Here is a 26,205-nt window from a genome sequence, read left to right on the forward strand (position 1 = left end):
GGAGGTGTATCTGGGCAGCCTGGCTCGGCTCTGGGTCACCACCAGTTCAAAGGGTCTTGTGGTGCCATGAGGCAGCCCCTCAGGAATCCCAGCCAGAGGCTGGGGAGCGGGCAACACACAGTGTCCTGGCTGGAGCCAGTCACGGGGGGCTGTCCACACTGGCTTTCTCAGGGGAGGTAGCTGCGGCTCGGAGCCAGATATCTGTACATCCTGACAGAGGCTATGAGTACATCAGGGTGAGGATGCTCTCAGGTCTTAAGGACGGATGCCAGGACCCAGCCTCTCTGCCTTAAGGAAGAAACCATTTTCCCTAACATGTTGGAGGGAGAAAAGATCTACTGTGGCCCCACATTAGGGGATGAGACCCGCCCAGTCCTCCAGCCGCCCCAGGGCTCCCAGGTGGAGGAGAGGACTGCGGGAGCTGCTCCGATGGGGTCCACACGAAGCCATGCCACCCTCCTCGGTTAAAGCCGTGTGGCCGTGCTCGGTGTGTGCTCAGAAACGGGGACTTCCTTTCCTCACGTGTTTAAGGAGTCTACCTAGGACCTAAGCTCTTTTTATTCCTCTGAGGTTTAGCAGGGCAAAAAAAACATGAGTGACCTGAAGTCCTCATTTTCTCCACAGTCAGCCTGTCTTTCCCACCTTCACTTCTGTAGGATAAAGAGATATTTGAAAAATCATTATTAAATCTAATTTTTTCAGCGCCCTTTTTGGAAAAAAATGCTTAGCATTTTTTGAGGAAGAAAATAGCCTAGTGTAAACAAAAAGGAAAAAAATGCTGCATTTCTTTCTAATTGAAAGATTCTGCAGAGAGGCCTGAGGCCTCATTTATGTCCGCTCTGCATGTATGCGTGCCCCACTGCGTAGACCAGGATCAGGACGCCCCGAAGCCACTGCTCTGGGCAGCATCTCCCGACTGGGAACCCAGAGAGTGAACTAAGACGAGGGCTCTGCTTGTAGCCGCAGCTGAGAAGCTTCAAAACTGAATGTAATTGTCAGCAAGGACACAAGACTCAACTGCCCGCAAAAGGCAGGACCAGCTTCTGAGGAACCTGCGGAGTCAATCTGTCTTCCCCCCAGTCAGAGGCCGGCCTGGGGCACAGCTCCGAGCGCAGATGCACCCACGGTAAGGACTGCAAGACACCCTGAGTAACCAACAGGGGCGTGGCACCAACCACAAATCCCAAGGCCGACTTTACCCTGAGATACTGCATGAGTTCCCGCAGAGCTGGGATCTTATTCTTCTCTAGTACAGACTTCAGGGAGATGATAATTGGAATAATATTTTCTATGAAATTCCTCTTCTGAACCTGTGGTAACACAAACGAAGACTGTTTGAGATGCACAAAGTTCTGAAAGACAAAGACTTTCCCTCAGCCTAGTTCTGCCTGCGTGGCCGATCTCATACACGACCTAAGTTTACTTTTTATTTTTGATATGATTCTGGGGATTGGAGAGGAACGCCACCTCAGCCGGGGAGACTGTAAAACCATTACCTCAAAACGCTCAGAGGGCTTTGTAAAGCAGGATGCAGACAAGTACTATTCTTATTTCTAAACAAGAAAAAGAAACTAGAATTACAGTTAACCCTTGAACAACCCCAGTCTGTAAGTTATAGAGATTTTCAACTACGTGGGAAGAGCGGGGTGTCGGTGCCCCAGCCCCTACAATGCTCAAGGGACAACTGAATGAAGAACTTGACACAAGCTCCAAACCTCCCCACAACCCACCACGGACCCCTGGCTCCTCGCCGGGCCCCTCCTTTCAACATCCTCCCTGGGACTGGGGACATCGCGTGCCTGCAGGTGGGAGGGCGATGTGGGGAGGGGCCGGGCCTGGAGACGGTTTGCGTGTCCCCCTCTGTAACTCTGCACACATTTAGAACATGCTGGGTATTTTACACAGTGCCTTCGCAGTCTTCACCAAGAACAATCACTAACCACAAAGGTCTGCACTAAATCTCTTAGAATTAAAAATAACTCATTACAGTAGCCCACATATGCAAGACTGTCATTCTGAATCTAAAAATTATTCTTTTCCTCATTTAAAGTCACTAGTATATGTTCCTTACTTGTAATCCACTCATTTCTAAAAAATCTTATCAGAGTTCTTGAAACAGGAGAGCAAAGACTAAAGGAATAAATAATTTAATAAAGATGAGTCTGAGCAGAGGCTAAGTATAGGGACAGCCTTAAAAAATGGCTTAAATGCATTCACTCCACAAATATCATCCAACACCTTCTCTCTACCAGACACAAGGCTAACCTCCAGGGCTACAGAAATGAGGCCAAGAACTCTTGCCTTCAAGTTACTTCTAGGCCAGGCTGTGCGTTACAATGTGTGGCCAGGTGACAAGTGGCAGGTGTTAAGGGACTTTGGAAGAGGGATGCCTAAGAGGGAAGGAGCAGGGCGGGATGTGTATCAGGGAAAACCCTGGGGACGTGTAGGGATTGGGTGGCAGCAGGGGAGGACGGGGTGGGACAGGGCACCTTGGGCAGAAACGGCAGCACACAAAGGCACAGGGCAGGAAAGCACATCTCCACAGAGGCCAAGAGTCAGCGGACTGGAGGGATGGGAGGAGGCGTGGAGGGAAGGGCGTGCTGTGCACACAGGAGTTCTGTGTGCCTTGAAGAAGAATTGGGATTTTATCCAGAAGATGACAGGAAGCCACCAACCCACTTATTAAAGATATCATTGATGAGGTGTAACTTACATACCACAACATTTGCCCGTGTTATGTGAACAGATGAACGAGTTTTGGCACAAGTATATGCTGAGTAACCAACACTGTATCTAGATAATCACCCACGATCCATGGCCCCAAAAGTGCCCTGCTCCCCCTCTCTGCCTCAGTCTATTTTAAGCAGGAGAATAAAAAGATCAAATCTGCACTTAAGAAAGATTACCCTGGCAGCAAGGCGGTACACAGCCCAGAACAAAAAGAAACGAGATGGAAATGGTACAGATTAAATAAATGTGGAGCTAGTGGGAACGTGAGACAGACAGATTTGTGGGATGAATGGACAGGACCTGGGGACACACTGGATGTGACCAAAGTCCACTCCTTTGGGCTCAGAAGGCTTCAGGGCTCAGGTGGCGATGCAGGCTCGGTACCAGAACCTGGGCCTGGTGAGCACCACAGCTGTTGTTCGAATCCCAATCCTCACACGCACCGGCCAAGCAGCGCTGTGTGCCTAGCCTGCCAGACTCAGGCTCCCTTTAGGGTAACTTGGCAGATAAAGGTACCCTTCTCCACAACAGAGCCCCCGGGAACCACGATGAGAGAGACACGCAGGAGGGAGAGAGGACCAATTCTGCCTGAGATGCCCGCAGCACAGCCAGGCCACAGGCTCGCAGGTCCAGGCTTGCGGCAGCCGCTGGAGCCACAGGCACAGGTGGAGAACAGCACCCCCCAGGTGAGCATTGAGGCCAATGGGAAGAATGAGGCGGGGCCTTGGCAGACACCCGGAACTCGGGGCGGGGGTCGCACAGGCCCCTTCAGGGAGTAGCACACTCACCTGGGAGATGAGCTTCTTCTGCGCCTCCTGCATGACCACATTGGCCAGGGCCAGGTCCTCCTCCTCCACGAGCTGGTCCTTGTCCGGTTTAGCCCTCATCGCCAGCAGCTTGATCTCCTTTGAGCTGAGCACCTCGAACGCGTCCGAAAGCAGCTCGCTGGCTTCCATGTCCAGGGGCAGGACGCCGTCGGCAAAGCACGCTGGAGGAAGCAGAGATGTGCTTCTGAGAGACGCTGCCGGGGGCGGGGCAAGGGGGGATGCACAGCCGGTGGTCCGTCGGCCGGCACAGCTGACAGCCAAGGACATAAGGGGCCCTGGCTGCAGGGGAGCTGGGTCCTTCACACATGTCTCATCCCCCACGCCGGCCGGTCCTACCCAGGATGCTCAGGCAGATTTTGGAAGTGATGTTGAACCGCTGCTCGTCTGTGAAGTGCTCCAGAAGGAACTTGTAGATTTTCATCCGCTTCTCCTTGTTTGTCTTCCCCTTCAGTGAGAACAGCCGCTTCTCTCTAGGGCAGAACAGGACCCTCTGAGCACTGCCCGTGGGCGAGGCCGAGAGGAATTCACTTCCAACGGCAGCTGGAGCCACCCGCACGCCCAGGAGGTGATGCTGCCCGCCTCCCCACACTCCGCCCCAGTGGCGCTGACCTCTCCGACTGGGGGAACCTGTTGTACTTCTCATGCTTCTCGTAGCTGCTGAAGTGGAAGATGCACTCGATGAAGTGCTGGAAAAACATGGCAGGGTTCCTCTTCAGCAGGAGATGGGCCAGGCAGAACTTGCCAGTGCTGCGGAGAAGGGGACAGGGGACCGTGTGCTACCGGGAGACAGCCTCTAAGTCACACCAAGACCCTGCAACAGAGGGGACCGTGGAGAGGGTGGGCGACAGCTGCACTCCCGTCACTCGGCTCCTTGGCCCATCCTGCCCTGTGAACCCAGGTCTCACCACCAGCTCTCCCTGCAAAGCTCACAGGCCGCTGTCACTCAGCTACACCTCACATGTGGGACTCCCCCCAACCCCACCGCCAAAACCGCTCCTTCAGGCAGACCCGCTGGCCACGACCACCGCGAGTGAACCTCACCCTCCCACCCCAATTGAACTCTGAACCTTCTCGAGCACCGGGATTAAGCACAAGAGGTTAGTTTGGGTCAGCAGGACAAGGACCTGCCACAGGCGGCAGCCGCTCGACCCAGGCTGCAGAGGGACACATAGGGCCCAGTGCCCACAACCCCAAAGCAGGCACACGCGGACAGGCGAGCGAACGCCCAGGCCTGGCCTCCGCTCGGGGGTCAACCCGAGGCAGTGGAGGCTGGCTCTGATCCGGTCACACCGGCCAGACCAATCTGTTCAAGCTCAGTGGAACTTCCACCCGACAGGAGCCCCGCCGCTCCTGGGGGGAGGAGCAGCAACAAGCACAGTCTGAGCACTTTGCTCTTGGCCTTGGGATGCGCAGGACCCCAGGAGAGCCCCTTCCCCCGATGCTCTCCTTCAAGCTCAGGATAAACTCAGTCTGTTCACAGCACACACACCCACTACGAGTCAGAGGAGGCAGGTCAGAGATCTCGATAGTGATGTGACCTGCTGCCAACAGCAACCCTCCAACTGTTCACCCTGACACCCTGCAACCACAGAACAGCGAAAACTCTACCTACCAAAGGGAGTTCCCTGGGGAGGAGGCCTGAGCGCCGTTAAGCGCCCTCAGTCCACTCCACACAAACCTGCTCAGCCTCTGAAAGCAGGCTGGAGGCGGAGGCCACAGGGTCAGAGGAGGGGCTTTCCTGACAGGGTCACTCTGCTAAACCAGCAGTGACCACGAATGGAGAAAACCACTAAACAAGCAAAAACATCCCCAAGAAACAACCTGGCTTCACCCCTGAGGTATCCGATGACAGTTAACCCTTCAAGGGTTTTCGCAGCTGCCAGACTTGGAAGTCATTCCTATGAATACGTACAACCAGACAGAATCCAGCGATGCTTCTGCGAGAAGACGGGCTGCTTTAGGCTTCCATTTGATGTCACATGCTCATCTACTCACTTTAGGTCAAGAACATGTACAGGTGGTGACTGATGGGCAAGCACCCTGGTGAATAACCAGCTTAAACAACTGTACAAATAAATTCCACAGTTTAGGGACTTCCCTGGTGGCACAGTGGTTAAGAATCCACCTGCCAATGCAGGGGACACGGGTTCAAGCCCTGGTGTGGGCTTGAAGCCCTGGGCAGGCTGCTGGTGAGAAACCACATCCTCCACCAGGCTCACACGAGGCTCAGCCTTTCTTCTGGACGCTCCTGCCACGCGCCTGTTTTGACCACTCGGTAAGTACTTCCTGGTTTTCTCCATTCCAAACCCCAACATCGCTGCTATGGTCTGAATCCCAGTTTGTATCCCCCCGAATTCCTATGTTGGAAACCGAGCCCCCGAGGGGGTGGTATTAGGAGAAGGGCCTTTGGGAGGTGACTGGGTCACGAGGGCAGAGCTCTCACCGACGGGGTGAGCGTCTTATAAACGAAGCCCGAGTCCCTCCTTCCCTTCTGCCACGTGAAGACATGGTGCCGTGAGGACAGGGTGAGAGGTCTGCTCTCTGGAAGCGCCTCACCTCACACTCTCCACCTCCAAATGCAGAGGGGCAGTTCCTGCTGTTTATCGGCTGCCCAGTCTGTAGGACTTGTTCTAACAGCCCAGAAGGCCTGGGACAATCTCTCAGAGCCGTTTCAGTGTCCACACAGCCTCCTGGTCCCCCAGCTTCATCGACTCAGGGACCGCCCCCCACCAGGACTGTGTGTCACAACATCAGGGCCCCCACTTCTGAGGTCGGACAACCCACCCTCACCTGCCGACCCATGAAGCTTTCTGACTCCCTCATCCCCTCACGTGTCCTGCAGGGAGCCCTCTGGATCCTCAATTCCTCCTTTTTCTCCCAAACCAAGCCATCTCTGCCTTACTTCCTTCTCTATCTCCATGGCCCGTCACTGTAGTCACCGTCTTGCCCTAAACCCCTCCGGCCCCTGCCTTCTTGCATGCCCAGAGCATCTGCCCAGCTCCCCTGAAACAGCCCACCAGCCACCTGGCCATCACCCAGACTGCTGTGCTACACGGGCACCACCTAGTGGACAGACGAGGAAACAGGTCATACAATTTTGTAGCCCTCATATTGGGGGTTTACAGGACCAATTAAAAATGTTGTGCAAGAAAACCATAATTCGAAAAGATACATGCACCCCAGTGTTCACTGCATCACTAGTCACAATAGCCAAGACATGGAAGCAACCCACATGTCCATGGACAGAGCAATGGACGAAGATGTGGTACGGATATACAATGGAATATTACTCAGCCATGAAAAAGAATGAAATAACGCTATTTGCAGCAACATGGATGGACCTAGAGATTGTCATACTGACTGAAGTAAGCCAGACAGAGAAAGACAAATATCATGATATCACTTACAGGTGGAACCAAAAAAAAAAATGGTACAAATGAATTTATTTACAAAACCAAAAGTCACAGATGTAGAAAACAAACTTATGGTTACCAAGGGGGAAAACGAGGGGAGGGGTAAACTGGGAGATTGGGCTTGACATACACATACTACTATATATAAAATAGATAACTATTAAGGATCTGTATAGCACAGGAACTCTACTCAATACTCTCTAATGACCTATAGGGGAAAATAATCTAAAAAAGAGTGGATATACGTATATGTATAACTGATTCGCTTTGCTGTACAGCAGAAACACAACATTGTAAATCAACTATACTCCAATAAAAATTAATTTTAAAAAATGTCATGCAATTTTGTTCATGCCAGAATTGCCAGGAAATCTACCACCTGGACCAAAAATAAATTCACAGGGCTCTGCCGCTATAGTCTCTTGGGAAGAGCTGTCTTAGCAGATACATATGGAAAAATTAAGGTGTTTAAAGTAAGCAGATAGGCCTGACCTTTGGCCTAAAAATAGAGGACAGATTTAGTTTTTCAAACCTTTTCAAATCATGCTCCACATTTTTACCATGGTTCAAACAAATCCAGATCGCAGGGATAAAATGGAAAGATTTAAGGGGGAGGGAGAAAATGTTACCAGAAGTACTGGTTTTCTCACTACAGTGGAGATGTCTGCCTGTCCTAGTTTCCTTCTGACTCATGCTCTCATCACCTGTGGAACAGGCCCTGCATGTGGTCTACGGAGCGAACAAGGCTGTAACATACACGTGGAGGAGCTGACGCAAGGGGAAGACACCAACGTGCAGGTTAAACACCCACCCTCCCCTCCCGGGTGTGTCCTCCCAAAGCCCCCCAGCACTGGTGCTCCTGCCTGCTCCTGGGCCGCACGTGGCACACGGGCTGCAGGGCCGGCCTGGGGCACAGGGGGAAGGTGAGAGGGCACGGCATAGCTGCCCCATCTCTTTCCCAATTATACACAGAAAAAGAAAGCATAGCAGCCTTAGCTTTTTCGTCTCTGACTCTAGACGTGCTAATTAGGATGTTAACCTTCTACCAGTTTACTATGTAAAATATTTCTCCTTGGAAAAACATACCCAAAGGAAACCGAACAGAAATCCTTCCATGGGACTAGAATAAACCACTGGTGACCATATTTAGAACCAGAGGAACCCATTACTATATGCTATTTATAGTTAATGAATCTGTAAAGACCTCTTCCCAACTGTGGTAGCTTCTGCCATGCATTCAACATTCTATTTTCCAACTGCAGACTTGCTTTAAAAAGAATTACTCATGTAATATAATCAAGGTTAGCAAATTCTGTGAGATCATTTCTAAACCCCTTGAAAATAAATCTTTAATTATAGAAGGGGAAGAATTAACAGTGGCAAGGCAGTCCCCCTGCCTTCCAATTCTTGGGAAACACCCATTTCCAAGGAGCCTTGTAAACTGTATGATTTCACACTGCAATTCTGTGTTAATCCCTAGAATTTCTTCCTTACAGTTTCTGCACTTAGAAGAAAGTCTGAACTCTTACTGTACTGGCCTAGAAGTCAACAGTTACTGGCTTCTGCTCTGACAGCTGACCACAACAGAGGCTCACACTGCTCTTCACTCCTCCGTTTGGAAGAACAAAGTGTCAGCAAATGTGGTCAGTGCTGGGATTATTCGATAGTCAATCTGGACAAGGGCTTCTTTGTTTTTTGTTTTTAAACTTATGCGAAAACTAAAGCTTTGTTACACAGCTTAGCATTTTAAAAATCGGCTAATTTTCCGGCAACTGCCGAAGGTTCACTAAATCCTAAATAACACAACTCTAAACCAGTTTTAAAGAAAAAGAGATCTTTTCCAGAAACTAGGCCAATCACTCGGCTGGCTGGCGTGAGGAAAAAGACTCACCTGGCGATGTCTGGGTGCGGGTCCACCAGCGTGCTGACGAACCGGAAGAACAGGGAGCCCTTCCACTTCACGAAGTCCTCCTGCTCGAGAGAACAAAGGCTCACGCTTACAGGGGCCTCAGCACACAGCCCTCTGTCCCTGGGGCCATGGGCGCTCACATGGGAGAGTGTGGGCAGGAGAGCCCGACCGTGACTCAGTGCCCCTGCAGGCGGGGAGGCGGCTGCACCCCGCACGAGACAGTGAGGGCATGGACGCATCAGAACAGACACACAACTCACTTAAAGATCAAATAGCATTTTCCCCTCACATCAGGCTACACACGCGCTCTCGCGCTCTGTCCACGCAGACGTGTCTCTGCAGGCTCTGGGAGCATGTCTGCAAGGTCACCCGGGCAAGCGCAAGGGCCCTCGTTGTACAAACGATGAACGTCCGTCTGGGAACCCCGACCGTTCACAGAATCGGAACCAGACCTACTCGTCTATACGTGCTTTTCTCTACGTGCTGTTTACTTGTGAAAACAAACTTCACCCTGCACAACGGGATCTCTGGACAAACACTCAGAAAGAATATTAGGAAGTATCAATCTGTTTAAACGTCTGTCCGGAACGTCAGAAGAGTGGTATGTGAAACCGCACGTGAGCAAATACCTGTGCCTCTACTACGGTGCAGCCCGACGCCTACACTGCTCAGACCCCTGAACAGGAGCAGCCGGCCTGGCGAGCCCTCATGCGCACCTGCAGGAGGTTAGTGAGCAAGAAGAGGGTCTGCTTGCGGATGAAGGGGTCCGAGTCCTTCAGACACACAGAGATGTTGGGGATGTACTTGTCCACCATGACCGTGTACCGGACGCAGAGGTCGCACAGGACGATGACGACGTTGTTGCGGACGGCCACATCCCCGCACACCTCCAGCTCCCGCACCAGGGCCGGGATGCTCTTCTTTGCAAGATCCTCGTGCTGCAAGCACAGCTTCCCTGCCACCAAGAAAGAAAGACACCCTGACTCTATTCTCATTCTCTGCCTCACATTTTCTCCAGCTGTATCCTGCTATGGATTTTATTTAATCAAAGTGAAAACATCACATCAACAATCACAAACAAAAACTCTAAGGCAGACAGACCCATACTAAATATTAAGAAGCACCATATACCCCCGGGTTTCACAAGGCAGACACTCTGAGATGTTCCTTCACTTCCTTTTAAAGTCAACATCTGAATTTTGGAGTTATCAACTTACCTGGAAAATGACGAATAAAATGTAACCGATGATACTTTTTACTTTTGATTATACACATAATTGATAGAAGCTGAAAAGTTTAATAATGAACTTGAAATCTGAGCTAGGTGAATAGATAATCGTGTCATTTATTTCACTTCTTGTTCATAGTTAGAAGAAGGAAGGCTGTTGTTGAGTTTTGTTTTTTTTTTTCTGGCCCGGGGAACACTTTGCTCTTATTTACACTTCTGAGATTTCTGAAAAATAACCATTATTACCAAAAATTCGTAACTCGCGTTGAGTATACACAATCACAAAGAAAATTCAAATTTTGTTTGCGAATACTGACAGAAGTCGGTCTTCTTAAGATAAACAACAGTGTGAGGTCATGGAAAGTATCAAATAAACTGTCTTTTTTTGTGTGTCAGTGTGTTAGTTTCTGCTTTATAACAAAGTGAATCAGCTATACGTATACATATATCCCCACATCCCCTCCCTCTTGCGTTTCCCTCCCACCCTCCCTATCCCAACTCTCTAGGTCACCGCAAAGCACCAAGCTGATCTCCCTGTGCTATGTGGCTGCTTCCCACTAGCTAGCTCTTTTACATTTGGTAGTGTATATACGTCCATGCCACTCTCTCACTTCATCCCAGCTTCCCCTTCCCCCTCCCCGTGTCCTCAAGTCCATTCTCTATGCCTGTGTCTTTATCCCTGTCCTGCTCCTAGATTCTTCAGAACCATTTCTTTTTTTTTTTTTAGATTCCATATATATGTGTTAGCATACGCTATTTGTTTTTCTCTTTCTTACTTCACTCTGTATGACGGACGCTAGGTCCATCCACCTCACTACAAATAATTCAGTTTCGTTTGTTTATGGCTGAGTAATATTCCATCGTATATACGTGCCACATCTTCTTTATCCATCCATCTGTCGATGGACACTTAAGTTGCTTCCATGTCCTGGCTATTGTAAATAGAGCTGCAATGAACATTGAGGTGCATGTGTCTTTTTTTTTTTTTTTTTGCAGTACACAGGCCTCTCACTGTTGTGGCCTCTCCGGTTTCGGAGCACAGGCTCCGGACATGCAGGCCCAGCGGCCATGGCTCACGGGCCCAGCTGCTCCGCGGCATGTGGGATCTTCCCAGACCGGGGCACGAACCCGTGTCCCCTGCATCGGCAAGCGGACTCTCAACCACTGCACCACCAGGGAAGCCCGCATGTGTCTTTTTGAATTATGGTTTTCTCAGGGTATATGCCCAGTAGTGGGATTGCTGTGTTGTATGGTAGTTCTATTTTTAGATTTTTAAGGAACCTCCATACTGTTCTCCATAGTGGCTGTATCAATTTACATTCCCACCAACAGTGCAAGAGGGTTCCCTTTTCTCCACACCCTCTTCAGCATTTATTGTTTGTAGATTTTTTGATGATGGCCATTCTGACCGGTGTGAGGTGATACCTCATGGTAGTTTTGATTTGCATTTCTCTCATGATTAGTGGTGTTGAGCATCCTTTCATGTGTTTGTTGGCAATCTGTATATCTTCTTTGGAGAAATGTCTACTTAGGTCTTCTGCCCATTTTTGGATTTTGTTTGTTTGATATTGAGCTGCATGAGCTGCTTGTAAAGTTTGGAGATTAATCCTTTGTCAGTTGCTTCATTTGCAAATATTTTCTCCCATTCTGAGGGTTGTCTTTCCAGCTTGTTTATGGTTTCCTTTGCTGTGCAAAAGCTTTGAAGTTTCATTAGGTACCATTTGTTTATTTTTATTTCCATTTCTCTAGAAGGTGGGTCAAAAAGAATCTTACTGTGATTTATGTCACAGAGTGTTCTACCTATGCTTTCCTCTAAGATAAACCATCTCTTTATGATGTGAACTGCAAACTTATTTCTTCATTCCCAGAACTCAGTGCAGTGCCTGGCATACAGCTCTTGAAGAACAGACTTCATGGTGCTACATTATGAGTATAAAAAAATCACAGGTTTGATGGTAATAAATTAAACAGGGAGTGTCCTGCAGAGCTGGGCGCTCCTACAGTTACCTCCCGAGCTTACAAGCTTATAAATCACAAAGCACACGTGGAGAGGCTGCCCCGTGTCTCCTTACTCACCCAAGGTGATGACGGCATGTGCTCTGATCACAGAGGGCATGACAGAGCCCTGGAACTGGGAGATGGGCTGGGAGGATGCGGCCTCACTGCTGCCTGGGTCCGACATGGTCACTACAGGAGGGAAGAGAAGGCAGGAGAGGTCTTGCTGCACTGCTACAAGGCAAACCCAGCCCCGAAGCAGCAGGCGCGGAAGGCACGCCAAGGGCCTTACAATGCTCCGTGCTGGCAGAAGCAGCCAGGATGGACTGCATCAGCAGGAAGGCTCTCTTGTCCACTCTGGCTGGACAAAGCTGGGCTACGTCTCCTAAGGTAAAAATGTACTTCACCTGTAAAGAGAATTGGTTTTGCAGTAAGAATAAGTCAAAAGAAAAATGAACTCTAGCTAGGTTAAGGCCATGTCAGTGGAGTACTTTTTCTGTCCCCCAAATTAAATAGCTGGTTTTTTTCCCTGCAACAACACACAGCCATTGTAAAAAATCCAGTCACTGCTTCAACTAGGGTGACTGTATAGGTTTATCATCTGTATCTAGATACTCCTGCCAGTCAAAGGGGTGCTATGACAACAGAGTGTACCTCGGTGCTTCTGGGTAAGTGGGGACACGGAACAGCTGACTTACAATCCTGCCACCCACAGACACCATCCTTGTTTTTCTGTATGGCTTTCTTTTCAAAGTATTTTTATAGTCACAGGGCTTTTCTGTTTGCTTTTCTCACACTTGCCAGTCACAGTAGGTTGAAGTTTGTGATTCTAAATTTCAGTATCAGGCATCCTTTCATGTCAATATATACGATCAATATGTTTAATGACTACATAAATATGTTAAAAACTCTGAATGTCATCAAGGTTGACCGCACTATTACTATACATTTATGTTGACATAATCCCTTCCTGTTTGCATCAGCTCTGATGGACACCTTTGCGTCCTGGGACAGTGTTCTGCCTCCTCAGAGGGGAAGTGCGGGGTGAGAGGGCATATAGCCTGTTGCACGCTTTAAACTCACTTCCAAACTGTCCTCCTGCTTAGCTTACTAGTAAGACTCCTACCAAAACTTGTGAGAATTTGCTTCCTCAAGCCACCACTACTGTGTCTTTATTAAGGACCTTCAGCTGAACAGTTAAGTAATACTTATTTTTTTAATCGTAAAAATACAAGGGTGATGCTAAATAAACAGTAAAATGTTGAATAAAGGCTTTTTAAGAGTAAAAAAGCTCATAATAAGGATGTGTGTGTTTAAAAAGAACTGAACACACTGTATCTCAGTGGATTAGCGGCACATTTAAATTATAGTTAAAGAAGAGTGAAATAAACAATATATATAGGGCAAACTTCTCCACATATTTTGACCAAAGGGTAAATTTTGGTGACATATTTAACAGGGAAAAAAAAAATCTTAGCGGGGAAAACTCACTGGTCATAATAAGCGTTTTTCTTAGACTGGGTAGGGAATCCCAGACAAATTAGCGGAGCAAGACCCTCCAGAGAAACCCTAGGTCGGGACCACTCTAAACATTGCGACCTCTGACCCAAAACATCTGGGATCTCGGTGATCAGGATATTTTTATTACTGAACTGGGTCCGTATTAATGCCTTGGCACAAAGGGTCTTCTCCTCCAACAAATCTAAACACGGCCATCAATCCCCAGGTCCAAGTGCGAGGGGCCAAAGCAGGAATTGAACACAGAAGGGAAGTGCTCTACTAATTTTCAAACAGACAAGGAAAATGACCAGTTTTGGCGAAATGATGGCCTAGTCTGAAGGGCATCAAAAAGCAGCTCATTTTTGTCCTTATGGGACAGTGTCAGATGCTGGAATCAGAATCACCACGTTTTGTTGACAGTCAGCTACTTGAACCAGAAAGCGGGCCCCGCGTTCACTGGCTCAAAGGCACCTCTTCACGGCACCATTTCTAAAGCAGGGTGCATGCCACACACTCTCACTGCTCCCAGGGCAGCAGCTTCTCCAGCTCTCAAATATTCCATTTGTTTTAGACATGACCTGGGAGCTGCTCTATAGTCTGATATTCAAACAGCTTGCCAGACACATTAGACAATTAAAAAAAAAAAATCAAACCAACAAGCCAAAAGAACAAAGAGGATGCTCACTTTACTCTTTTCTCACCTTATTACTTCTGAGCTCACAACACACACTGTGTTTTCCCTGTTGGATCAGGAATCTCACACGACCCAACTGGGAGAAGGATTTACCATCATTTTCCCCCAGATGATAAGTATGGGAGAGAAAAATGAATAGGTCATCGATAAAAAATTCTAAAAAAACAAGTAAGCCCCAGGCTAGGAAAATCCTTTTCTTGCTAAGAGTATTGAAAACGCACCTCACAAAGCCGTCTACAGGCCCAGCCGACACAAGCAGGAGAGGAGGACGCTAAGAGCAGCAGCTACTCACCGCCAGGTCTTCGTTCATCCTCCCGGTCCCGTCCTCCTTCAGAACTATGTCAGAGAGGCAGCGCACGCAGGCAGAGAGCACGTCCCCGCACGCCTGCACCAGTAGTCCCTGCGGCAAGTCAAAGGCCATCTCTGAAGGGCACCGTGCATCCATCAGACTGCCCGCGACACACAACTTGCTCACAAGAAACTCTATGGCCTTCAAATGCATAAACCGCAAGCCATGGAAACCCCAGCCATCATGCTTTTGCATCTTTGCTCTTTTAGCAATCTCGCAATGCAAACTGGCTAAGTAGAATTCACGAAGAACACTTATGTATGTTCTTTGTAATATACTATATTTACTACAAACATATATATTTATGTATTATCTTTCTTTCTATTGTTACATTTGCCCTATAAGAGGGAAAGATATCTATTTAGGAAGATCTACTGCCCTAATTTATAAGAGATCTGTAATAGCAGTGCTCCTCCAATAGAGAAAAACATTGCAATTCTTCTGGCATATGTAGATGATGAATTAACTACTGTAATAAAGAGTATATTTTAAAAACACATAGAATAAAAAAGAACAGTTTTTACCCTCCTGAAATGTATTTATTAGAGAGAAGTTTTCAGAGTCTCTTATTAGTTAAAGTGACCTCAAGGGGGTCCCACCTCCGGCCCACACATCTCACCACGCTTATGGGCTAAGTGAGGAGCTCGGTCACACCCTATAACCCAGAAGCCACTTTTCCCAGGAGGCCGTCCCTACACACCCAGGCTGAGCTGAGTGGCTCCGCCCCAGGACCGCCATGTTACCAGACACTCGGTTCTGTTTCAGGAATTATTCTAAGACGTTGGGATTACAGGTTAATGTGTAGGTCTCCCACACTATGTGGCAGGTGCCTTAGGAAGGGGCAGTGTGAACCACACCCCAGGGAGTGCCCAGCAGCAATACCACAAGACGGTACTCTAAGTTTGCCAAATTGCTGGCAAACCACCATCACGATCCAGACATTTGTAGTCTGACTCGGCCTAAAATGTGTCAAAGCTATTGTCTTTATTAACGTTTTACAAAATGACTGCACTTAAGATGTTAATAGACTGCACAACCTGGAGCTTCTGAAATGCACGTGCTCTGTCCTAGCCTGGCTGAGTCCTTTAGGCCCAGCACCCGGCTGCTAGTGAGAGGAAGACCTCAGAGTCTGGGCGAGCCGCCAGCCAGCCCGCCCTGGGCTCTCTCCATGCAGGGGCTCCTGTCACGCTTCCAGTGTGACTCCCACTAACCAGAGAGACGTGTCCAGAGGCAAGTCTGTCCAGTCTAGGCAGACCTCAGTACAGTTTTTCTTCAATTGGGCAAAATCTGTCTCCTTGCAATTTCCACCCACTGGTCGAAATCAGTGCTCTGTGACGCCAAATAAATCCAGTTCTCTGTCCTTTGGGTCCTTCATTCATGTGTATTAAGCCAGGCAGCCGGCCTCCCCACACTTCCTTCTCCAGCTAAACACGCCAGGCCCTCAGCGCTCCCGGCCAGCCTGCTCTGTCACCCTGCTGACTGCTCTCCTTGGATACATCCATCTGGTCTCATCCACGTTCTCTGAATGGCTGTCACTGAGACAGAATGGCAGTACGTGGCCTTAGAATCGAGTGTACAGACAGCAGGACGAGCACCTGTTCCAGACATGATCTCTACTCCCACAGTCCACACCTGCACCCACTTCTTCAACGACAGCCTCAGAATGCTATGAGCTCACACCAAGCTTGCAGAGAGCAACGATGCCCAAAGACCAAGCCTCTCACACGTGCTGCTGTTGAGCTACATCTTGATGGTCTATTCTTTGGGTAACTTGTTTTTCTCTGTAAAATACAGGACATTCATTTACAGATAAAAGAAGCACAAGTACGTTTCTGGTCACTTGGATGTAAAGTATCCTGAGATTCTGGGAAGTCTCAGGGCCTTAGTCCACTGCCCACCACCAAGGGAGGTGGTCTTGGCAAAGCTAACACCCTGCTCTTCTCCTAACGCAGCAGTGAGTTCCTCTCCCTTCTGGGTCTCAGTTTCTATGTTTGATGACAACTCAGCCTTCCCCACAGACTAACAATGACACAACTTACTGTTCTAATGACTGTGGCCGGTGGTGGGCAGACATTTAGTCTTTACGGCCCTGGCTCCCCACAATGCAGACCCTCTCCAGCCAGTGCTGGGGAGCCACACAGCCCCAGGAAGCGGGGCCCATGGTGCAGGCCTGGCTCCGCACTAACAAGCGACATGCCGCAGACACTTGGGGGACGGCGCCCTCACATTCTGCCACAGAACCTTCATTCTTTCCTACAGCGTTTGTTCCTCATCATCTTTTGTTTTGTTTTTACCTGTTTTCTGCTATTCAAATATGCTCCCTACTTAGGTAATGTTCCTTATTTAAAAGTTTTTCACACACTTTCTTCGATCAGAGATAAATAGAAAATCAAATAAAGCAAGTATCCTCTTCACCAAAAAGTGCCAAAAGGTTTATGCCAGGAAAACACCAGATACAGAAAGAGCTGGGCATTTTTAATTAACTAAATTTCAACCTGCTTTAAGTCCTAAGCAAAAAAGTTACAGTATATTGTCTTACTACAATGGTTAACTTATCAGGAAAGGACTTTTTAAAAAGAACTTATACAAGAAAATGAAGCTTAGGAAGGTGGCAAGTAGCTCAGACGAAGCAATAATGTTTTTATTCTGGGAGATTTAAATATATTTCAGCAATTATTTAATTTTTGACTTCTAAAATCATTATTAATAACCCCCAGTCTGAAAATTTTTCATTATGATTAGCACTGTCTAGGAGTATATTTCATGATAAAAACTGAATACATGGTAGTAAGATAATTTATCATTAGAGATACTTAAATGGATAGCTTTGGGGGAGTCAAAGTAACCCTCTGTGTCACACAGAACGCTGGTTTGGAGTTGTGATGATGAATCCACAGAGAATGTCAGCAGGAGGCTCTGGGAACTCTGGGGACAAGAGATACTAGGGTGACAGGATGATGACTAATCAGAAATCTTCTGGTCTGGAGGGAAGCCGTGACTAGGAGGAAACCGCTTACACATCCTTGGAGTGAGGGAGGAGGGTCTAACAGGCTATTGTGAGCACCGAGGTTACGATGATTAAGACAACCTTGTAGATTCGATCCTGGAAACAGGTGTCCCGCCAGTTGTGCTTCCTAGAAGACACTGGTACTCAGAACCAAGGAGGTGACCTCCTAAAGGAGCTGTGTGTCTTCAGCAGCCAAGATCTTCTTGGGGACTGTCAACTGCTTGTCACGTAGGTGCTTCCTTGGAGAACTAACTGCTGGGGACCACCCACCCTTCCAGGTTCTCCGCAGAGAACACGCCCCCAGCTTCAAGGCAGAGCTTTATGTCTACGTACAGACAAATGACAGACACACCCAAGAGAGTCTGTAGCGTACCTGCTCCTCCGCTGGCGTCTCTGCAGATGCTCTACAGAGTCTTTGCAAAGTATCAACAGCTGGGCTGATCAACTTTGGTGACCACCAGAATCCATTCAGCTTACTTTTGATAACATCTAAAAAAGAGAGTTAATTCCCTTGAAGTTTAACTCTTAAAAATATATATAAAGTGAGAGGCAAAGCCTTTTCACGATTCTCCGGTAGACACTCACCTGTCACCTTGTTCCGGGTGCTCTGAGGAAGATGCTTTGCAATATGCCCGATAACACAGAGGATGTGCCCTAAGGTGTCTGCATTGGGGTCCTGCTGCCTGTGGAAAGGGCAGAAGAAATATCAGTATAGAACCAAAGTAAAAATTGCTGCCAACAAAATACTTTTCTTTTGGATTACCAGTACTGGAGGAAGTAGGGTAACATGGTTTAGGAGTCGAGTTGGGGAGCATTAAGGCACTTAATGTACTTGGACAATCAAAGCCTAAAAGTGATTCTTTTTTTCATGTTTGTTTTTACGCCAGAATTTAAAGAAAAGATCTGTGTATATTAAGAGCTATGAAAGAGCCCACTTCCTTAAGACATGAGCTTTGTTTCCAAGACTCTCTCGTGTCTGGTGGCAGCTAAATCACAAGCATGCGAACCTGCTTATTTTCTCCCAGGACTTTATGATTTGGGTGTAGTCCAGCGTGGGTGACGAGCCAGCAACCTTGGAGAGCAGCATCCAGGCCGGGGCAGAGTGCTCCTTGCCAGTGTGGGAGAGCACATTGTTTACAAAAGTGGAGGAGAACTTATCTTTCTTGGACCAGACATGAAAAGCCTTATCTAAATAGCGGCTGGAAAAAAAGATGAGAAAGCAGAATTGTAACTGTAAATACACAAAACTGTTCAGACCTGCCCCTCAGTGAAGGGTATCAACTTCTGCTCTAGGATTCTGGCACATAAAACATGTGAACAGAGGTTCCTGGCTAGTGGCTCATCTGATAGCAAACTAGGTATCTTTCTAATTATTATTACACTGAATAAGGTATATTTACCCCTCCCCTGCCCATAAAGTATTTATTTTTAAAGAAAATAATAAAATTTCATAATTCACTTGAGACCCTCTAAAATTTCTATGCAAACATATGGGTAAGTTACCAATAACAGGTACATCCAGAGTCTACAGGATTTTAGTGACAAAAAAATGTAGACATTGTCCTTTTTTCAATGGAAGGATTGGAGAGAAATGACATCCTAGCATTTAAATATGGTGATATTAAATGAGCTCGACTTTGCTATGACCTGCCAATACCACTCAGAAATACATATATCAAACTTTTCTAAAATAAAAAATGCTTCTGATGTATTAAAGTGTTTGTGTGATGTCATTGCTATTTTTAAACCATTTCTTATTTTACTTTTTCCTATAGCACTGAATGACATCATATGACTCATGAGACAAATGCAGTATTATATATTTAAGTGGAGAGACAAATACATTCCTTCCCCCAATTAATTTCTTCTACTGCTAGGCACATACACACACTCAGATTAGCAAGACTTTCTCATTAAATGAAAAAAAGAATTCTCAAAGCACACAGAAGGCAACTATAAGAAAATAAACACATCTACACACAATAAGCATATGCATATAAATGAATGGTTTTATTAATAAATTAGCTTTTGGTTAAAAATCCATCTAGAGTTTTACTGCAAACGACTAACATAATTTATATGTGACTGCTATCCAAAAGCAAGATACATGAAATCAACAAATATTTAAAAGTTTATGTACAAGCATCACAGAGTATTAACTGAAGTTTACTGCAGGAAGCCAACAGAATGACAAAACATCCTCTGAACTTCCAGGTCTGAGACCTCAAATCTGGCTCCTCTCTGACCACGCACACCCTCCACATGGGCTGGGCCGTCCCCAAAGCCTCCCAACTGGACCCTCCATTAGCCACACTGCCCATCACAAGCAGGGGATGGCGCACCACTCAGAATGCAGTTCAGCAAACACCACCTGGTTTCCTGAAAAGCACTGTCGACGTCTATCCTAATATCAAACCAAAGCAACACCCCTCAGTGCCCATCTCAGCGGCCCCTGCTGGACAGAACTGACCACGCTCTCCCTTACACTCCAGTCGACTTGTTTGACCTTCTTACTAATTCCTTTTCTTCTAATCACACCAACTGCTGATTTTGAAGAGGTCTGTTCTTAGTCATCTTCTCTAACCTACAACCTAACTCTGGGCGATGTCCTCCATCACCAGGATCCTCGCAAGCACACACTGAAAATGGGACTCCATCCCCAGCCCTCCCTCCACCCCCCACCCTGCCCCACCTCTGCTTTCCGGGTCTTGTTCAACAGCAACCCCACCCAGAAGCCCTTTCAGTTAGGATTCCTGGAGCGGCAGGCCTCTAAGCCTTTGCGTTGCTATTTCCTGCCTGGAGACCCTCACCATTAGGCCTGCCTGGTTACTCTCAACTCTTTCCACCTCTAGGGATGATTGAGGTCACACCACCATCAAAAGGAAGCTACCCTAAACTCAAAAACAAGAAGAAAAGGTAAAAACCCATACTGCTCCACGTGCTCCCTGCTGGCTGCCGTGACTCCCTTTCCACTGGACTGTGGGCAACCAGAGTGGAGGGTGCAGGGCGTCCACAGCCCTCAGAGCCCGTGCCCCCTCCCTGGCTTCCCACCGCTGGACAGCTCCTCTTCAGCCAGCTGCTTCCCCTGGACCCGGGTCGCCATGCCTTGAGCTCGAGTCATTCACCAGTGGTCTGTGTCCTCAGACTCTGGTCACAGACACAGCCGATCCGTGACACCTCCTGTGCTATGAACTCCTGGGGCCCCTGCAGCACACACCACGCATGCGCCCGTGGCTCTGCACTGGCTGCGTCCTCCTCAAGAGCACCTCCCGCCCCTTGTTAACCGCCAAGGTCCAAACTCGAAGCTCACCTGTTCTGTGAAGTCTCCTGTCCTGAGCAGATCCTGGAATCCTAGTTACTTTCTGTTTATTAAAGAACTTATCACAAGAGTTTATTTATAGAACTCTATTCCACTACCTACTGTTCTCAATCCTTTTTTAAAATTGATTTCCTTGTTCAGTGGCTCTCACACTTTTTCTGCTCAGGGCCCTTTTAAACTCTTAAAAATTACTGACTGCCTCGAAGACCTTTTTTGTTCATGCGGGTTATACCTAACAATATTTGCCATACTAGAAGTTAAAACAGAAATTTAAAAATACTTATCTATTAATTTGTCAGAAATAACAATAAGCCAATTACATGTTAACATAAATAATGCAATTCCTTCCCCAAAAAAACCTGGTATCTTTCTCAAAACAAAAAAAAACTTGGTAAGAACAGTGACATTACTTTATACTTCTGTAAATCTCCTTATGGACTGGCTTAAACAAAAGACGTGCATTCTTACATCTGATTCTCCATTCAATTTATTTCAATATCATCACATGGCTTCTGGAAACTCTAGTACTGTCAAAGAGTAAAAGTGGCAATGGCACATGACATCTTAATATTATGATAAAGGCTGTCAACTAAAAACTGCCGCTTGCCATCTGCCTCTACAAGGATGAGGTCACTGGCCATTGCAGTCCCTTGACCTTCCACACCTCCTGAGAGGAGTTCTGGGCCAAGACCAGGAATGAGGCCCTCTGTGCTCTCGGAAAACTGGCAGAACAGGCCTTCAGATAGGTAGGTATTTTCAGGAAGATTTTATGAGCCCAATTTCTAGCATCTTCTCATACCTAGAAAAGCCCTAAAATCCATTAACAGACACATCTGCTCCTCGTGACCAGCAGCAACCTTCTACCAAGATGTGTGCTTGATTGCACGTACGCCCCTGACCAAAATCACATATATACTGACCCGCCCCCCCCACACCTCTTCAGAGCAGTTCCTCAGTTACAGAGAGGCTGTCTCCTGGACTACAGTCCTCAGTAAGCCCCAAATAAAACAACTCACAGCTCTCTGTGTATGTGTGTTTTTAAGAGGACGAGAAAGAGTCTAAGCTCCTGAATCCACCACACTTTGAGAACTGCTACCCCTAATTCTACCCTCTCCTTCCTAACTTCAGCAAATACGTTGTTTTCTAAATTGTGGTAATGTACATAACAAACCTTATCTTTTTAACCATTTTAAAGTACAGAGATCAGTGGCATTAAGCCCATTCGCACTGTTGTGCAACCACCCACCTCCAGAGCTTTTTCTCACCCCACACTGAGACTCTGTACCCCTTAAGCAGTTCCTCCCCACCGCCCCTTTCTGCCTCCCAGAGTCCAACTATTCTAGGGACCTCACATAAGAGGAACCATCCAATATTTGTCCTTTCGTGTCTGGCTTATTTCACTTAGCATGTTTTCAAGGTTCATCCACGTTATAGCATCTGTCAGAATTTTGTGACTTCTTAAGGCTAATATTTCATTGTGTGTATAGACCACATCTTATTTATCTCTTCAGTGCACGGACACCTGGATCGTTTCCACCTTTTAGCTGTTGTGGATCGTGCTGCTGTGAGCATGCTGTACTGGGCAAACACTGAGCATCACTTTATGGAGAAGAAAAAGGCTAAAAGCTCTAGTGCTCATATTATGTCCTCTTTTGTGTTTCTCCCTGTTCTCTTTGTTTCCTTTTATTTCTGGAGCTCTCTCCTCCTACTTTATAAAGTGTATCCTTTCACATATTGTTTTTTTTTTCAGAAACTTTATCCCTTTCAATCATCCTCGATATTTTCTACATACTGTTTTTCTGACTTCAAATATGCACAGGTGTTTCCCCCATCTTAAAATGAAAACAGAGAGCCTATGAAGGAAGCTATGACACATCTTAAATGCAGGTAAGTTAAAGACCTAACTATAAAGGGGAAAGAAAAAAATCAAACTTCTAGGAGATTATATGGGAAAATATGTATATGATCCTGAGGTAGGAAAAGATTTCTTTAAAAATACATTAACCATAAAGAAAACCACTGACAAACTGAACTCATCAAAACACATCATTAAGAGAGTAAAGAGGCAAATCATGGGATAGGAGAGATATCTGTAATACATACAACAATGCTTGTGCATAAATATATAATGAACACTTCGGGGTGAACAAGCAAAAGAGTGACAGCCTAATTAAAAAAAAAAAAGGGCCGGAGACCTGGGCAGGTAATTCACAATATGAATATCTAAATGCTAATCCACCTATGAAAAGAGGCTCAACTGCATTAGTCAACATGGCAGTGCAAATTAAAACCACCAAGAAATACCAGTATTGGTCCAAAATGGACCAAAATGGCTAAAAAGGAAGACTGACAACACGACATGCAGGCCAAAATCTTGAGTAACTGGAACTCTCATTAAGTGCTGCAAGGAAATGTAACTCGGTCCCACCACTCTGGAAAGCTGTCTGGCAGTAACCATGAAAGATGAATAAAAGCACACTCAACAGCACTGCTCTTAGGTGTACACCCAAGAGAAATGTGTGCCAAAGATACACATGGGAATATTCACAACAGCATTATACCTCGTAATAAAAAACTGGAAACGACCCATAATCTATTAACAGTTGACTGGATAAATAAGCTGTACCTTATTCACAAATATCATACACACAGCAATGAAAGTGAATGAGCTATAGCTGCACACAATAACTTGAATGAATTTTGTATTCCTTTGAGTAAAAGGAGTCGGACACACAAAGAATACATACCACATAATTCCACTTACATGAAGATGAAGAGTAGAGAAAACTCACACATGGTGTTAAAATCACAGTGGTCGTTCCCTTTGAGGAGGGAAGGAGAGCGATTGGAAGGAAGAGTTTTCTCAGGCCGAGCAATGTTCTATTTTTGGACCTGGGTGGTGGTTACATGGCTATATTTTTTTTGATATTTATTGATCTTACAGTTTGTACGTTTTTCTATGTTATATTTTAATATAAAAGTTAAAAAAAAGAAATGAAATAAACCTCCCAACAGTTTCTCATGAGCTAGTATACACTGGGTGTGCACAGTAAGATATCCCTAAGAAAAGCAAAAAAGTAGTTGATTCTACTGCTGGCTAAATTCCTCTCCCTTCCAGGAATTTCAGCAAAGCATATAGTTGGTAATGATAAAATACTTAATGAGTGAATGCATTTTCAGTCAGATTTTTAACAACAAAAGGGACCTTAAGAGATCGTGTAGTGTAACCGACTCTTTTTACAAATGAGAAAACTAAGGCCCAGAGAGATGGAGTGATTTGCCAGGGCCACAGACGGTATGCTAAATCTATTATTATCTATCAGTATCTATTTTTTTTAAAGTTTTATTTTATATTGGAGCATGGTTAACAATTATTAGTACCTATTATGATACTAAATCTATTATTCTTTTCATTGGATGATAATTCCTCCATAAGTACATGTAAACAAGCAGGGAGGTGTTACTTGTATGATAAATTTAGAAAAAAAGGAAAGGAAAAGACAGTCAAGGGAGCACAAACACAAACCAGCTGCAAGATTACTGCAGTAGAGATTAAAATTGATCAGTGCAGGTGCTAACTCTTCACCGCATTGCTCACTGAACAGTGAACACCCAGCATATTATCAAATGGAAAAAATGCTGCAGTGTGATTAAGTCAACCGACCCAATAAAATGTCAGAAAAAGTCTAACTTGTCATACCCAGGAAGTCATCTATCATAATAACTAGTATTGTGGAAAGTTAATGTTAACATAGCAAATCCATTAATGTTTTCTACTACATATTAAGACATCAATTCGAAGCTGGAAAACACTCAGAGAAAAGCAAAGGAAGGCTTCACAAAAACTGTCACCACAAAAATGCTAAGAGATTTGAACTAGGTCAAGGGAAAAAGATCAAGATTGAGTTTTCGTATATTAAGCAATTTGGAGAGCTGATTTTCCGAGATTGACACAGGAATTTATAACGAAAGCCCTCCCATAAGGACAACCAGTTGCACAAAAACGTACCCCAGTTCCTGGTTCTCTGTGCTCAGCAGTGTCAGCAGCGTCCAGGCGAGCACCTGGCTGTTGTCCCCGTAGTGGAACTGACCATGATGCCTGATGTTCTGCAGCAAAAGCTGGTCCAGACACTCCAGGGCCTTGTCTTGCACGGTGTTCTCACTGTCCATCACGGCCGGGACAACCCCCCCCAGCCAGGCCTTCTGTACCTGGACACACTGAGGCTGTGCCTGAGGAGTTGAAAGTCAGGAAGTCATAAAGACGCCTACGCTATCACAGGTCTCAACACAAATCGGGGAAGCTGTGATCGATGTTTTAGGATATGTTACAAGTAGCTGCTCACATAATTACAAATAAAACATACAGTGGAAAAAAAAATCAACATTCCAAATATACGTGAAAAACAAATTCAAGCTCCAGTAACTGTAAATCAGTAAATACTGAAATTTTAAATTTATTTATTTATTTTTGGCTGCATTGGGTCTTCATTGCTGCACACGGGCTTCTCATTGCTGTGGCTTCTCTTGTTGCGCAGCATGGGCTCCAGAGTACAGGCCCAGTAGTTGTGACACACGGGCCTAGCTGCTCCGTTGCATGTGGGATCTTCCTGGACCAGGGATTGAACCCGTGTACCCTGCACTGGCAGGAAGATTCTTAACCACTGCGCCACCAGGGAAATCCCATACTGGAATTTTAGACTTACACAGTGATTATCTCATTATTGGTAGTGAAGCAGCACTTTTTCGTAATTCAAGATCGAGAGCAAAGAGTAAATTTTTATCCGAAGGAGTAATTAGAATAGATGCTAACAGAGAAAGTCAAAACATGCACTGCTTAATGCCTTCTATCATGAAATAAAGAAAAAAACTCACTTTTAAAATTCTTCAAAAATTAATTATTTGGCAAAAGTAAATTATATATAGGATTAGTGGATCTGCTCTTTTGGCAATATCACCTATATAGGTTTTAATGGACAAAAATTAATCTAGGCCTCTTACCTAACCAAATTAATTTTAAAATTCACATTTCTATATGAGATTTAACCTGAAGTCAACAGAAAGCTAACCATTAGCATTCTCTAGCATTAGTCATGCTAATGACTAAATGCAATCTACCAGAGGTAATGGACAGATTCCCTTCTCTTACACTGTAGAATCCTACAGTGGACTTAGGAGAGTTTCTAACAGGTACTTCATCAAGCTCAATTATTTGTAATGTAAAATACCACCCATCA

General features: G+C 46.1%; 1 protein-coding gene across 3 annotated transcripts in view; it reads right to left on the minus strand.

Moving 5' to 3' along the window:
* The window catches only part of NCAPD3 (non-SMC condensin II complex subunit D3), a 57,466-nt gene that overhangs the window by 5,950 nt on the left and 25,311 nt on the right, over positions 1-26,205 (minus strand). For all 3 annotated transcript variants that reach the window (XM_060160811.1, XM_060160813.1, XM_060160814.1), the window contains 13 exons: positions 24,981-25,201; positions 18,660-18,851; positions 18,238-18,335; positions 18,026-18,141; positions 14,589-14,696; positions 12,395-12,509; positions 12,184-12,294; positions 9,596-9,834; positions 8,862-8,941; positions 4,167-4,304; positions 3,894-4,027; positions 3,519-3,718; positions 1,200-1,310 (listed from right to left, as the gene is read on the minus strand). In XM_060160811.1, coding sequence (XP_060016794.1) covers positions 1,200-1,310; positions 3,519-3,718; positions 3,894-4,027; positions 4,167-4,304; positions 8,862-8,941; positions 9,596-9,834; positions 12,184-12,294; positions 12,395-12,509; positions 14,589-14,696; positions 18,026-18,141; positions 18,238-18,335; positions 18,660-18,851; positions 24,981-25,201 — 1,863 coding nt within the window. The remainder of the gene's footprint in view (positions 1-1,199; positions 1,311-3,518; positions 3,719-3,893; positions 4,028-4,166; positions 4,305-8,861; positions 8,942-9,595; positions 9,835-12,183; positions 12,295-12,394; positions 12,510-14,588; positions 14,697-18,025; positions 18,142-18,237; positions 18,336-18,659; positions 18,852-24,980; positions 25,202-26,205) is intronic.

The sequence above is a fragment of the Lagenorhynchus albirostris genome, chromosome 9, assembly GCF_949774975.1.
Source record: "Lagenorhynchus albirostris chromosome 9, mLagAlb1.1, whole genome shotgun sequence".
In the NCBI taxonomy this organism is placed as follows: Eukaryota; Metazoa; Chordata; class Mammalia; order Artiodactyla; family Delphinidae; genus Lagenorhynchus; species Lagenorhynchus albirostris.